The following is a 15,586-nucleotide window of genomic DNA, read 5'->3' on the forward strand; positions in this document are numbered from 1 at the left end:
ATTTTATTTTTGGACTTATATTTCGACATTTTGAAGTCGCTTGAAAGTCTTGCAAATGATTAAATTTGGAAATTTTGACCTAAGTCTGCATTATTTTGATGACTTAAACAATTCTATAAATCTGTTTTCCTAAAAATTTAAAAAGATATAATTTCAATTTCCCTAAATTTATGTAATTCATATATCACCAAAATATTTGGACTGCATTTCGTTTGTCTGCACCTAATTAAAGTCTAAATACCAATTAATTTTGGAGTTGCATTGCTTTTAATGTAAAAATGCACGTTTAGAAAAAGACGATAACGATTAAATTACAAAATCGATAACGACGACGATTAAATTACAAAATCGATAACCTCTCATTACTATCAGTATAAAAATATAAAAATGATTATATTTAATTATTGCATAATTTAGTCAAAGAGTTATAAGCCTCAAGTGATCGTTATCACCTTCAATGCACGTATACTTTATTGATTCATAGATATTTAATCTATGTTTGACATGTTGTTGTCGTCATTCGTTTTGTTCCCATTCTTCCTAAGTTAGAATTAGAGAATACACCATCCACATCATCTAATTTGGTCCTCAGCGATAGATTGGTTCATTTTGGAGGAGTCCCATCAGACAGTTTTCGAGCACCAAATATCAAATGTTAATGTATACAAATCTTTAGTGATTTATCTCTTTGATGATGAGTAAAAGGTTCCTGCTCATCAACATTTGATTTCCGACATATATGATTTCTAATTGCAATTATTTACTTTCTTTTTATAATCTAACTCTGTGACTCATACCATAAATTAATTATTGGAATGTGTCAATATGTTTGGCACAACGCATGGCGGAAGATACCAAACCATGCAGGGAATATGATACGTTTAAGATCTCCGAACTTTTTTTCCAAAAATTTTCTATCGTTGCCCTACCTCTAAGTTTACACCATCTTTGTTAGTGATTTTGTATGAGAACCGTAGTTAATTGTAAGTCTGTACAGACTTTTCAAACTTCACAAATTAATCGATTCAATTAAACATAATTTTATATAAGGTGACACTATGAAAACTTTACAATTAAACCAAAATTTTTGATGAGGGTCAAAAGGTGACAATATGTAAACTTCAATAATATTTAAAATATATACCACTTTTTCAGAGCTAAAGCTCTGAAAAAGTGGTATATATATTGGAATTCTTTTTCCTTCAAAATTCGGGAACATGCATAACTATGTTATCCCCACACTTTATTAAGGGTGCACCCGTATGTACGTTTATTTGAGAGGAGGAGGATTACCCTCTCAATTTTGAGGGATTCGTTAGTTTATTTTCTCGATGAATATGCAATAAAATTTGATTTTTACCTTATCAATATACTTCATATAATATACACATGTTCATGTAAAAACTTTTTTCCAAAATCCTCAGGAATTAAGGGATTTTTGAATTTTAAGAATTTTTTTCGAATTTTTTCGAAAAAAAAATATTTTCAGAACAGCCTTAACGACTAAGATTTAGGAACAATGTTAAGTATCAAAAAGAAAGGAGGTCTGATATAGACAACATATATCGTTGAAGGTTGAAAAAATCTCTAATATTTGAGCCCAAAATTTCAAATTTTAATTTTTTGAAAAAAGAGGCCACCCGTATGTACGTTTATTTGAGAGGAGGAGGATTATATTTTTGAAAGGGTGAAACATTATGAACATGTTAATTATATAATAATATGTATTATTATAAAAAAGAAAAAATAAAGCACGTTAAAATTTTTCTTTCTTGATTTTTTACAAAATCTACTTAGAATTATGCAAAATATGACTAAATAATTATAAATTTCAAGTTAAATTTTAATTTTGATAAATAATTTAAATTTCAAAATATCAAGTTCAGTTCGACTATGTATGTAGTAATTCCTCAATAAAGTGCCAAAACCCTATTAAAATATATGAACATTTTCAACATTTTAATGTTTTTATTTAAAAATTTGATGGAATATGAGCTTCAAACAATTATTATGTAAATAAAAATAATTAAAGATATGTATTTATTCGTATTACAACCGTAGTAAGTCGATTCTTCCTTTCTTCTACTGAGGTTTGAATTTGATTTCGAATTGTAAAGAGATTCAAAGGGAAAATACTAGCGGATAAAAACTACCTCCATGAAAGGGTCATAATGGAGTCAAGTTGTATTTTTTGATATTTTTTGCTTTTCGAGCCTAAATAGGTAGCCAAGATAATGCCTAAAAATAAGGTTCTAAATTCTGAAGTTTACATGATCCTTTCGTGTGCACCCTTAAATTTGATCAATTATTTTTTGAGAGGCGAAGCCTCTCAAAAAATTGTCACTATTTATATTTATAACTCTTTTATTAGTAAAAATACAAATTTTTAAAAACCAATGACGATCAAACCGCTTTGAAAATTTCATGAATTTGTGATCATTATCTTAACTAATCCATTAAAATTTCCTATTACAACATACTAGGTAAGAATCCAGCGTCATCCCTACATCCTACCAACCGAGTATTATCCGATTCAAGCTTATTCGGATTGTAATTCGTAAATATTATCCTAGATTCGCCCGATTTTCCAACTTAAGCCAATCCTACACTCTTCAAATGGCCTATGTAGCAGGCTAAAATTCTATATTTATTTTAGAATAAAAAGTCTCTTTTTTAACTCACTTTTTTTACAAATCCTATGAAAAAGTGGTAATATATTTTTTTAGGTTTCAGAATTTTGAATGAAAAAGAATTATTGAATTACACTATTGAATCGATAATTTGTATAAGGTGACAATATGTAAACTTCATAAACTTTCTAATAAGGAAGAAAGCGCGTAAGGGAAGGCCGCGGTGACCTCAATCATGACGTGGAAAAAGAAATTGTTAGTTTCCAAAAGATAATCTGAAATTGAATTTGCATAATTGAAGCATGTAGTTAGAACGGACAAGACATTCTGGTCTTTCTAACAGAATCTAAAAGGGCCACGGAAAAATTGGTCCCAAAATTGGTACATGATAGCATGAATTCTGAGTTGGTTCAAGCCATTAAAATTTAAACTTTTCCGATGTTTTGTCAGGGGTGCGAAGCGACACAAAAATGTCGGAAAAGTGTAATTCTCAGGTATATGATTATTTTTGCTTTTAATGCCGAACAGCATTTGAATCAAAAATAATCGTATGTCCGAGAATTTTTGTTTTGTAAAATAAATTATCTCTATATGTGAACTTGAAATTCTCATCACATTATCAACAATCCAAAAGACATTCGAATCTAAAGAATAAAATTTCAATTTCCTAAATATAGTAGATTATCTTTCTATTTCGTTCTTTTGGCCAATTGTAAATTTGAAACAAAAATTCAAGAGATTTAATTAGAAATTAATATGAAATCATAAGATAGTTGTTATTGCTATAACAATTCTATTATTTAAATACGAAATTTTTATAATTTAGTTTATCTCAATTTGTAATTGATATCATTTTAAAGTACAAATGCTTAGATATGGTTTTATCTTAGTTTTATACAATTTTTTATTGTTCTTGATGACAGATTCGGCATCAATGTGGTTTCATCCCGAATTTTTTATAAATGATTGAAAAATAATAGCCTTGAATATCACATATCCCTGTGTTATTATAAATTATGCGCGAGTGCACAGTTTTTAATTGCAATATTCCAATTTGATTAAAGAATTTTTATTTTAGCTTCAGATCTATTATTCATATATGAAACATTTCGATTGTTTATCATGCTTCTAGAATTTTATACTTGAATGCAAAGATCGATATTGGCCGTTTAAGGGTGCGCTCCGAGGATTAAAAATGCTCAATTTTTTCTGAGAGCTCTATCAAAAGTCTTATCCTCCTAAAAATAATGATGACCAAAAATTGGCATTTCCTCAAATGATTTTTTAGAAGTAAAGATGAAAATAGAATACCAATAATGATCTGATATATAAGAATAAAAACTATACTCTATCATTTGATATTCACTGACTTTTCTCCGAGATCAAAAAAAATCGAATTTTTTCTTTTTTTTCCTATGGAGAAAATTTTAAAGTTCTCAAATCGTGATTTTTCTCAATTCTTTCCTTTCCATTGCATTATACTATGTACCTATATGCTATTTATATTATTTAAATTCAGAAAAATTCAATATCCGTCGAAAAAGCAATTGAGAGACTCGAAAATTTTGAAAAAACATGCCCTGCGCTCCGAGGTTGAAAATTTGATTTTGTTGAAAATTAATGCGAAAAATATCATTAACATACTATTGGTATATGTAATCTACCCTTTTTATACATATATTTTTTCAATGAGCACTTTTGAAAGAGATATTCAATTTTTAATCCTCTTTTTATATTTAACTTTGTTGAAATTCAGTTCAATGCGTAGTCACGCCAAACAAACTTGTTAAACACTTTGATGTATAGAGGATCTTGGTTTTAATTTGCTCAATAAATTTAGAATTTAACATAATTTTCGAAATTACATTTTAATGTATTCGTCGTTTTTTGACAAGAATCATCTCAATTCAAATGTCACATAAAATTACAAATATTTTCCTTTCTTATTACACGGAAATTGGTAGAATTTATTTTTGCTAATCTTCGTGTAGTATTGTAATGAATAAAATATCATTATTTAGTGCTATTACAAGAAAACTATTCTTTGTTTCTTTCATTAGGCTAATTACTTATCTACATTTCCAAAAAAATTAAAAATTCAATAAAAAATAAAAGTAATGAGATCTTTATAAAAACATTATACAACATATCAATGCTCGGAGTATGATCTTCGATATCGAGACAATTTGATAAAAATTACTCATAATTTGTTTTGTAATTAACGAATAATTAACATCTGTGTGTGTAATTAGTATTACATGTAAGGATACAAACGAGTGTACTTGTTGGTTATCGCGTTAAACTAATCGTTTGATGAGATTAAACTTGCATCTTGGTCAAAGAAATGGTTTGAGCAAGTTTACATGCAGGAGAATAACTGTCCCTTGTATCCAAATAATATGGCCTCGAGTTGATTTTTTCCTAATTTTTTTCAACTTCAAGGTACCAAAAGTACAAGGATTTTTTTCATATTTTTTTGGGAGGATAAAAAACCGTAATCCTCGGAGCGCACCCTTAAAAATTCTCATAATTTTTTTCTCTCATGCTAATGTTGAGGATTTTGTCATCAAAACATGAATTTTATCTATTACTACAGTTCTAAAAAAGTATTTCACGCTCAGGTAGTGAAAATATTCAACTTTTCAAGAAATGCAATAATCTTCAGAAATCTTGTGAACGAAATTGGTGATAGAATAAACTATCATGATACACAACAAATTTATTTTTGTTGGAGAATCATAAAAAATCTCAATATTTCGAAATGCGAGTTTCTCCTCAGAAAATTTCTAATCAAATACTTGCTATAATATTGATTAATGTAAAACATTAGCACCATTTTGAACATTAACACTTACAAATATCTAATATTCGCGGAAAAGTTTGGCCCTCAGAAAATTTTAAATTCATTTTTTATATAAAATTCTATAAGACACATAGAATAGATTCTAATTTTATTTGTGTATCACCAAAATAACGAACTGAAAAAATTTGAAGTCTTTAAATCGTCTTGTTTCCTATTCCAAAATAATGTCGTTGTTAGACTAAACAATTATTTTTTATTTAAACTAAAATTATTAATTGAATAGGTCAAAAATAGGAACGCGATTTTTGGGATAAAATTTAAAAGTTTACAAAATTTTGAAAGGTTTTTCCCTCTCAATTTGCTTTTCGCGTCTCAATTTGTGTCCCTAGTATATGAATCTATGAATAACCAAAAAAAATTGAAGATAATAAACTCTCTTTCATAGAATTGTCTTTACAGCCAAAATCTTGCTCGATAAAAGTCTTTTCTATGCAGAGATATATGAGCGAACGACATTTTTCGCATCACAAAAAACCTCAAGAAAAAAAAATTGCAAAATCAATTTTCCAAATTAAAATCAAACAGATAAATAAAGCTTTATTTCATACATCTCTCTTCACCCATTGAAGTTAAGAGGTCTCCGTAGAATTCTATTGCATCGAGAGTTAACATGTTTGTTCCAATTGAATTTGGACCAATCATCTTAAATTGGACATATCTAAAGTATCTATTGATTGGATTGGCAATTGAGAAATACATGAAGAAGTAAGGAGAGTCAAGATTATAATTATCTCTAACAGAATGGACAACTCTCATTGTTTCAAGAGTATCTCCAACAAGGAAATCCCATGATATTGGATTTCCACCGTTCGCAGGGAGATTTGAAGTTCTCAAAAGGTAACCGATTAAATTTACTCTATGAGACTTGAAATCAAATGTAAGAGCTGGATTTTCATCTTCTTCCATGGATTGCCAAGGTTCAAATCTATAGTATTCTAAGAGTAAATGTGGAGAATTTGCAGATGATGTCGCCAAAAGCATGTTTCGCTCATTTAAAGAAGATAATATAGCATTATTATATACCATGTCTTCATTAATACCAAAAGTTTCGGATTCTGTTCCTGTTATTAATGTACCGTAAATATCGAAATGGTTTAAAGCAAAAACGTTGGTACCTTCGATATTAGGTTGGGTTTGTGTGATCCTTATAACATTGAATTCTTCAATATATGAAGCATCAATGTTATAAATTTTAGTTTTATTTGGTTCTGCGATATCATAACAGTCTTTCTTAGCGTCAATCAAATACCAACTATCTCCACCATCCGTAGAGCCTTCAACTTTCCAGCCAAGAGGGAATCTGTCATAAGATGATCTGATACGATAACCAGTAACGACAGCACGACACTTCTGGAGGTTGAACATGATACTACATTCTTTTCTATCCGATGAACACCACTTTCTTTGTGCTAAAGGAACGACAATTGACAATGGATCATTTGAACTCGAATTAAATGAAATAATTCCATCAAGAATAAGATTTTTAGACTTCGTGGTCTCTTTGAGGCTTGAAAAAATACCATTAAAGTAATTACCTTTGAATGGGCACTTAAGTAAGAGCTGTGTAGGAATATTGTCAGTAGGATATGATTTTCTCATCTTAAGGATGGAATATACCATGTATGCATGACCTTTGAAGCCATGGTTCTGTAAAAGTTCTGAAATTTTTCTGATATTTCGTTCATCAAGTGTTGTAAAGTTAATCATTTTGACGGCATCAGGACGTTTGTACCTTTCTATTTCTGCTATTGCAAATCTAGTGATTGTTTCTGGAGGCAATTGTTGAATTTCATTTCTATGGAGAATTCTAACTAAATGATTAATATCTATCAGTGCAAAGTCTTCTCTTTCAATGTACTTTGTAATGTCAAGTGCGAACAATTCATAAAATGGTTCTAGCCATCTCCAGTTAATTTTAACGTAATGATTGAAAATTTCAACGCAGTATTGAGGTTCAACTTGTTTTCTGGCGAATTCCATTGCTTTTTGCTTGAGTTCATAGTTTTCAAAGTAATCTGCAACGCATAAAATTTTAAAAACATTATGTATCTTAAATTCTGGTCTGTCTTGAGCTGACATCAGTGCAAACAACTGAAACACTTCTTCTGGAAATGGGCAATCAATGTTCATTTCGACTTCATCTTTTTCATCTGCTTTAATACTGAAAATTCTTTGGATTTTTCTAGATGTATGAATCAGAGGCCTTGCATTAACGCGTGTGATACTTGTGTTGAATGATATTGGGTCAGTGCCGACCTGCTGAAAATCCATTTTTTCCTAAGATTTTGTAAAAGCGTTATAAATTTTTTTTATAAACTTATTTTGAAGCGTAAAAATCGGACAAAAACTAAACAACAGAAGGACAAATCATTACTTGTGGATGATATACTAGCAAATGATGACATTCCTTCTGATTTAACTCTTGATCAAATTCAACAAATTCGATTATCACTGCGAAAAAGAAGAAAGAAAGCTTTTATAAGTAATGACCAAGAATTATTAGCTAAAATAGATAAACATTTAACTACTCTTTCTAATATGTCAGAGTTAAATTCATCAAATTCAAATCAATCTTCACCAAAAGTAAGTTTAACTGCTAATGAAAGAACCAAATTAAATGCAGTAGTTGATTCTTTACTTGATGGTTGTGAATTGGAAGCAATAAAACCATCTGCAATTCCAAAAATTGAATTAATTTTGCATGAAAGGCATGAATTAGCAATTGAAAAAGAAGATTATTTAGTAGCCCAACAGTTAGCAGAACATTTAATCAAACTACAAGAAATTAAAGAAAATCAATCTTTTAATTATTCTTTATCAGAAAACACGAGTCAGTCTCCGAAAAGTTCATTTCAATTTGAAGAAACACCAGAAAAGGAATATGTTCCAACTAATGTCGAATCGCCGAAAAAAGTCAACGATAATAAACCTCCGAATATCACAATAGAAAATGCTCCAAACAAAAAACAGCCTACTCCTATCCAATCACCTACTGAAAAACATCCAAAAACGCCAACTTCTCCAAAGAAAACAAGAATTCCGATTTTTACTCGGAAATCTATATCCAATAACAGTGATAATACATCAGTTAAGAGTGAACAATCATCAATAGATACGGAATCATTCTTACAAACTGAAACAGAAGTGATGAAAATTGTAAATAATATTGAAACAAGAATTACAGCTTCTAGTTCATTAAATGAAGTTAAACTTGAAACCAACACCAAGCCAAAGCTGCAAATTAATATTGATTCCCCTGTAATTTTCCAAATTCAACTAAAAGAAGATTCAAATCCAAGAAGATCATCAATAGATACGGCCAAAATAGATCTCAATGATGGGTCAAGCGTTGTTGACGTCCATTCTGATGATATTGAACAGAAAATCGATGCAATTCCTCATACATCAAATTCCCTTGATGCTACAGATAATCTTGATGACGTTATTTCTGTTAAGAAGCAGAGCCTTAGAAGGAAATCGATAGAAGAAAATAATTTGGATAATTTTGACGATTTGATCGACAAACCTTCCATAAACAAGGATCACATATCAATGATCAGTATTCCTAATGATGATTTAATTCTTTGCGATTTGGATGAAGAATCTGTTAGCATTCAATCAAAACCTGTAAAGAAAGAAGAAAAAGATTTAGCTTCTAGAGTTGAATATTTAGAAAATGAAGTAACTGATCTTAAAGCTCTGATACAAATCCTTCAGCAGGAAATGCAAGACAGATTTTACGTTTAAATTGTTTGTTTGTTTAAAGATATGTTTATTTATAGTGCATATTAAATAAGATTTTGTTTCATTAGTATTTGATGAACTCAAAATAAATACTAGAGTTTATTGAGTTGTTGGAGCTAATAAAGTTACAAAAATTATGATGGAAGGACTCCACCTATTAATGCATCAGAAAAAGATCATCATGAAATTGTTGTAAAAGATACCTAAATTGGAGCTAATAAAGAATTAAAGGATAATGAAGGAAGGACTTCGCTAGTTCGGGCATCAAGAAACGGTAATCTTGAAGTCATTGAATGTCTTTATTAGCCCCAAGTTGACTATTTATGAATGCACGAATGAGTGGAGTAGATACACAATTATACTTTAATTCTTTATCACAGCCACAATAAATGAAGTACATTGCCTAAAATGCATTTTCCGAATTCATCTTTGAATGCTTTTAACAATATTTTTGAGGTGCTCAGGATGAAAGTTCATCGAAGAAATTGTATAGAGTTAATAATGTTCAAATGAAATACTTTTTTTCTAATTCTTCAAGCAATTGAGATCAATTGTCGGAACAAATGGAAACAAATATCATCTCCTTACAAAGCTCCAAGCAAAGATTGCTAGAACGAAGTCAAAGAAGGGAGAATTGCATAATATCAGCCTGAACAATTCCCATTTTTATGGGAACTAGAAATTTTTCACTAAAAAATTTGGGAAGTAAGTTTCATGATCTTCTCAAATAAGACTTTAATGTATCGACCTCACATATTTTCAGCTCTGCCAAAAGATAGAATCATTTTTCCTCATCATGTTTCAATTTATGAGTCTAATTATTTGAAATTTCACCAAATTTTGAAGAAAGTTATTAAATCATTAAACAACCTAACAAACCAAATTGCATTTGATGTAATTCCATTGTAGTTGAATATGCTTACATGAATCCAAATCATATGATTTTTTATTCAAATTTTGCGAAAATGTTAAGCATGATGTGTTGAATAATTATTATGGGAAATCAAAAATTTTATATTTCAAAAATTGAAATGGTTTGTCAGAAAAATTTGACACCTGTTACAAATTGAATAATAAAATGACAAATAGATTTTTGAAACTAGTCTTTGAATGATAAATGACTCTTATTTTTTGAATCCAACGATTCAATTAAAAAAGTGATATCAAATGTGGAAAACTACTCATGGCGTTGCGGTCATTCACCATACATATATTGCGAGTGGCCCAAAGCAAATGTCTGTTTTAGCGGGCGATCCCATCGAAATCTTCGAAGAAACTAATGATTGGTTTCTTGGTACAAATTTGAACACACAACGTTCAGGAATTTTCCCGAAAGTTTGTGCAAATTTCCGTAAATTACCTGCTATTAATAATAAACAATATTTAGCAATGCCAGAAGACCTTTTGATTTACGATTCATATTTGACTTTAAATGTCGCTTTACAACAGTACGCTACCCTTCCAGCATCATATGTCCTGCAAGTTTTTGACTCCATCCAAGAAATTGTTCAGATTTATCAGAGTTTTGAAGATAAAAATCAAGAACAATTTATAGAATTTGGACATACATCGCTTGGTTTGAAGATTAAAAACATCCGTGATGCATTAGGTCTTCCAGATACCTTCCGCTGTGGAAACTATTCCCCGCAAACAATCTCTTCCTGGGGTTTAGACCACTATTTATCCAGATGCGCCTTTATCCCATCACACAAACCAAAACCAACAGAGCACGTCATGATCGCAGCACATGTTAATATAAAAAACCTTGTACAACCCCAGCAATTCCGTTTTGCCCTTTATTCTGGACATATTAATTATTCTCCTTGGGCATCTCAACAATTTTCAACTATATTAACACCAGAACGTCCTGAAGTTGATCTCCAGTTCATTCAACTCGATGAATATATCTTTAATTCTCCATTATACGTAGTCATTTTTATTGATAACATCAAAGCAGCTACAAAAGACCAACCAGAGCAGAGAATACCTCGCGCATGTGCTAGCGCTCAGCTCAAGTTCCGTTCAAACCCTTACGAAAAGTCTATTACTTCACAATGCACTGCTTACGCTTACGGTAACGATTATCACCCTAATCTCCATACAGCCATTGCCATTTCACCTCATAATTTAATCCACGATTCAATTGCTTTCAGTCTTGACTGTACAGCTTTCAATGGCGAATACGATATGATCCAAAGTAACTCTGCGAAGAACACATTTACGGTCATGCCATACAAATTACCAAGTATCGTTTCGTTTAACTTCAACAGATCTTCATTGACGTTCCGATTTGTCAATATCGAGCAGGACGCCAGCAGAAACTCATTCATGTACATAGTCAGAATGCTTGACGCTTCAACAAACAAATTCCTCCCGATTTTGCCAAAGAAAATCCAAGTTGATCCGAAATCAGCTTACACAGAAACAGAATGGCACTCATTGGTCATCAAAGGACAAAAGGAACTCACTCTCGATGAAGTAGTTACTACCGATATCTCTAATTACACTTCGAAATTGGACAATTTATACCTTTGCATCGAATTCCAGCGCACAGGACATATCGGAAAGTCATTATCGGCATTCGGCCAATCAGTAATCAAGCTTACTGATCAGAACGGAGCTGTAAAAATCCTTGGAGACGGAAATTACCAAATTTTCCCACTTTCTTACAAAGGATCGGCACAAGAAATCAAAGATTTCAACCTCGATACAGCTAAAGCAGGAAAACCCATCGGTACTCTTACAATTAATTCGATAATTAACTCAGTGAACTTTGCACCGAACAAAGATATCAACGCTTTGTTGTACTGCAGACCAGGTACTCCGATTATTCCGAACCTCCAAGCTCTTCAAACTTTGAAAGCCGGAGTTTGGATATTATTTTCAAAGAAAATCTTCGAACAAATCTGTACTCTCATAGTCGGAAACACAGAAGAGACACAATACGCTCTGGATTCGTTCTTCCGACTCTGTTATCAGGTTTACGGAGATATAAAAGCAGATAATTACCAAAGTGTATTGTTTGAGTACATAAATACCGAATTAACACAAGAGAAGGCCGATGCAAGTAATTACAAGGCGGCTTATAACCAAATCCTTGCAGAAACTACGAAATTAACTGCACCTGACCGTAAATCTGATCCAACTTACAACCAGACCTTCCTGGCCCTTCCATTTATTGTTGGATTCTGTATTTCCCTCTTCGATTCCGCTAAAGGAGGCTCCAAACCATTGTTTGCCAACAAAATTGGCCCAATTATCAAGAGAATCTCGCAATTCATCACTGATAAAGATGTACCAAACCAGCTGATCAACAAGCTCATTTCGAATATCCATGTTATCATGGAATTCCTCACAAAAGTTTACAATTACCAACAAGTTGCCACAATTTTCTTAGAAATTTACAATTCTATGGGTGAACTAAAAAGTGACAGCCCTCAAGAAATTTTAGATCTCAAAATTAATTTAATTAATGGCTTAGCGTCATCAACAATGTGGAATGAAGCAAGCGCTATGTCTGTTTTGAGACCTGTTTTCAAAACTGACATCAATTTGATCGCAAATGACCCTAAGATGGAGCAAAAGATCATCGATGCGTTGGCTACAATCTATTTCACATCTCGTAACCCATATCCTCTTGATTTTTTCGACATCATTTCGAACTATTGTGAAAAAACTAATAAAATGGAGGTCCAATTCTTCATTTTATCACTCATTTATCAATTCCCGAAGAACATCCCTATAGAATCTGCTATGAAATCCCTTTCTTCTCCTGTTATTGAACCGAAATTGAGGTTATTCCTTACAATTTTCTTCCTTCAAGAGAACAAATCGAGATTGAACGTTCTCATGAAGAGCCAGGCCAAAGATCCTGAAGCGATGATGGATATTTTCAAGGTTTGCCTCGAATCCGCTTATTTGGCCGCAACTCCAGCCGGAATTCCACTTGATTTGCAGATCCAGCAGAAGACATATGGCTTTGGTGCCAATTTCAGTGTTCTTTCGGACCTTTTAACTGAACTTCCCTCTTCTCAAATCGCATCTGACGCTTTATTCGGCCATATCTTCCACGCGTACTCATATTATCAGTCGGAGTCACTCAGGAAGATGTTCTTTACCATCATCGATGCGATGTTCCAAGAGAAATTGAAGAATCCTCAGTTAATTACCATGATTCTCCCTGTTTTGAAGCAGTACTCCAACCTCCCGCACTTCTCCAACATCTCAAAGATATTCACACCATACAAGAACGAGCACAAACAGCTGGGCGAACTTTGTATCTCAGCTTTGTCAACGATAAAGTCTACAAGATTGCAGCAGACGAAGCCGAACCAGTATTTACTGATCGAGTCCTACCTCAAACTCGTAGAATTAGGTAAATCTCTCGGTTCAAAAGAAATTATTATCCAAAATCTTGCACAAGTTGCGCAATTGAACGAGTTCTACAAGTCAAAGATAGAACAGGCGTTCACACTCCTTCAGATTCTTGACGAAATTCCTATCTCCAACGATGAGAAAATTTCGATACCCGGATTCGAACCTAAAAACGGCAGATTGTTATGGATTGAGATTCTCCGTAAAGTCCTCAACCTCTTTGCCGAAGAATCCCTCGACGAATACGGCATAGATGTCCTGAAAACTTTCAGAGAAAAAGTTGTGAACAAATTCCGTCATTACGAGCTTCTTCCTGAGCTCTATACTCTCGAGAGCCAGATCTACAAGAACATGTTGTCCGGACAAAGAAACTACTCCAAGTACTACAGAGTTTCTTTCGGAGGAGTCTCAAAAGTGGAAGAAGCTGGAAAAACGTACATTTATCGTCGGCCTTCAACCGTTCCTTACGCTGAATTTTTGACAGAGATGAAGACACTTTTCCCCGATGCCGTGGTGATTGACAGGGCTTGCAACATCCAAGCGAATGCTGGCAAGGAGAGATTGTTCATTTCCATTGACATGGTTTTCCCTGTAACGGAAGAAGTCGAAAAAGACGTTCTTTATCATCCAGACACGAATAAGCCTGAGTTCCTTCTTAAATGGGAGGAATCGAAGAATCCTTACATATTCAAGGCAGAACTACAGAAGGTGAATGATAAAGATTTCACTCAGGAATTCCATCACACGGCTACAACATTCCCAAGTCCTTGTTCTAGATGCATAATCAGCGAAAACATAAGGAAGAAAGTCAGTCCTCTTGAAGCTATTTGTTTGCAAGTTATCAAGGAAACTTCCAAACTAAATGCTGATGAAAACTCTGGTACATCGATGAAGGACATCAATTTGGATTTGCTACACTTGAATGGTTCTATTGGCGCTTTAGGAAAGAGAGGAATCATTGAGGCTGCAAATCAGTATTTGAGTGCAAATTATATGGAACAGAATCCGACACAGAAGAAATTATGCGACGAATTCAAGAATTTGGTGAAGAATTTACTTGGTGTTATTAACAGAAGAATTGAAGATCTAAAACAGGCTGCAGATATAACTAACGCAACATTCGCAAAGGCGTTCGAAGCTGCAAAGACTAGTTATGATGAATTATACGGAAAATTGGCTGATTTCTTGAAATAATATTAAAAAAATATTTAATTTTTTTACGTCTATAAAATTAATTTGATTTTTTTTTATAAATATATGAGATGTTGTGTGTGTTTTCTATCATATTTAGACTATAAGGTATCAACACAACCATTCTCGATTTAAAAGAAAATTAAAGTATCTGTTTCTGCATCAAAAATGTTCAAGATGGAATTTTCAGAATGAATGAAAAAAAATATTACGTAAACTGAGGGACACCTTTTGTTGACTATCTTTTGCATTCTGAGTATTCTGGAGTGAAGACCTTTTGCTCAGTGGATGTAATTAAAATTGAATACTTACGCCTTTTGTCCAGCAGTTTACTTGGAGTATTAATTAAAGATGAAATGTGAGTGAGGCAATGCAAATTCACAATAAAACTCCAACGTCAGATTTGAATGGCACAATTCGCAACTATATCTCTTTTAATATTAGAATGAATGAAATTCTAAATATGGGAAAAAAAACTCCCCTTAGTTGTGCACCAAGTCAAAACAAAAAAGACTAGGTCATGGTTTAAAGTTCTCAGAGAGATATGGCTTACAATTAAGATGAAGATGAAAAGTCAACCATTAGTTTTGTGATGAAAAGGAAAATTATGGCGATCATAAACATAATAAATTTTTATATGAGTTTAAACAATTTCCTTCGATACGAAGCGTTATACTTTGCTATTGTTTGGCAATGAACCAAATAGAATCGAATTTCAAAAAGTTTTGTAGAAATCTTCTCTTTCTTTCATATCAGTTCATTAATTTAAGTAGAAAATCATTAT

General features: G+C 32.2%; 3 protein-coding genes across 3 annotated transcripts, besides 3 other annotated features; 2 read left to right on the forward strand and 1 right to left on the reverse strand.

Moving 5' to 3' along the window:
• Positions 1–149: 149 nt before the first annotated feature.
• Positions 150–356: a mobile genetic element.
• Positions 357–1,250: 894 nt separating this feature from the next.
• Positions 1,251–2,291: a mobile genetic element.
• Positions 2,292–5,876: 3,585 nt separating this feature from the next.
• Positions 5,877–5,971: a mobile genetic element.
• A 58-nt stretch (positions 5,972–6,029) lies between these two features.
• Positions 6,030–7,787, reverse strand: TVAGG3_0497820 (protein ubiquitination; the record flags this gene model as incomplete). Its single annotated transcript, XM_001306161.1, has 1 exon — positions 6,031–7,764. The coding sequence occupies one exon, from the start codon at positions 7,762–7,764 to the stop codon at positions 6,031–6,033; it is 1,734 nt and encodes a 577-aa protein (XP_001306162.1).
• Positions 7,788–7,809: 22 nt separating this feature from the next.
• Positions 7,810–9,276, forward strand: TVAGG3_0497830 (uncharacterized protein; the record flags this gene model as incomplete). Its single annotated transcript, XM_001306162.1, has 1 exon — positions 8,032–9,240. The coding sequence occupies one exon, from the start codon at positions 8,032–8,034 to the stop codon at positions 9,238–9,240; it is 1,209 nt and encodes a 402-aa protein (XP_001306163.1).
• A 1,072-nt stretch (positions 9,277–10,348) lies between these two features.
• TVAGG3_0497840 (dedicator of cytokinesis family) lies at positions 10,349–15,522 on the forward strand (the record flags this gene model as incomplete). The annotated part of the gene is made up of 1 exon (XM_001306163.2): positions 10,405–14,805. The coding sequence occupies one exon, from the start codon at positions 10,405–10,407 to the stop codon at positions 14,803–14,805; it is 4,401 nt and encodes a 1,466-aa protein (XP_001306164.2).
• Between the last annotated feature and the right edge of the window lie 64 nt (positions 15,523–15,586).

Source organism: Trichomonas vaginalis, chromosome II (genome assembly GCF_026262505.1).
Source record: "Trichomonas vaginalis G3 chromosome II, whole genome shotgun sequence".
Classification (NCBI taxonomy): Eukaryota; Parabasalia; order Trichomonadida; family Trichomonadidae; genus Trichomonas; species Trichomonas vaginalis.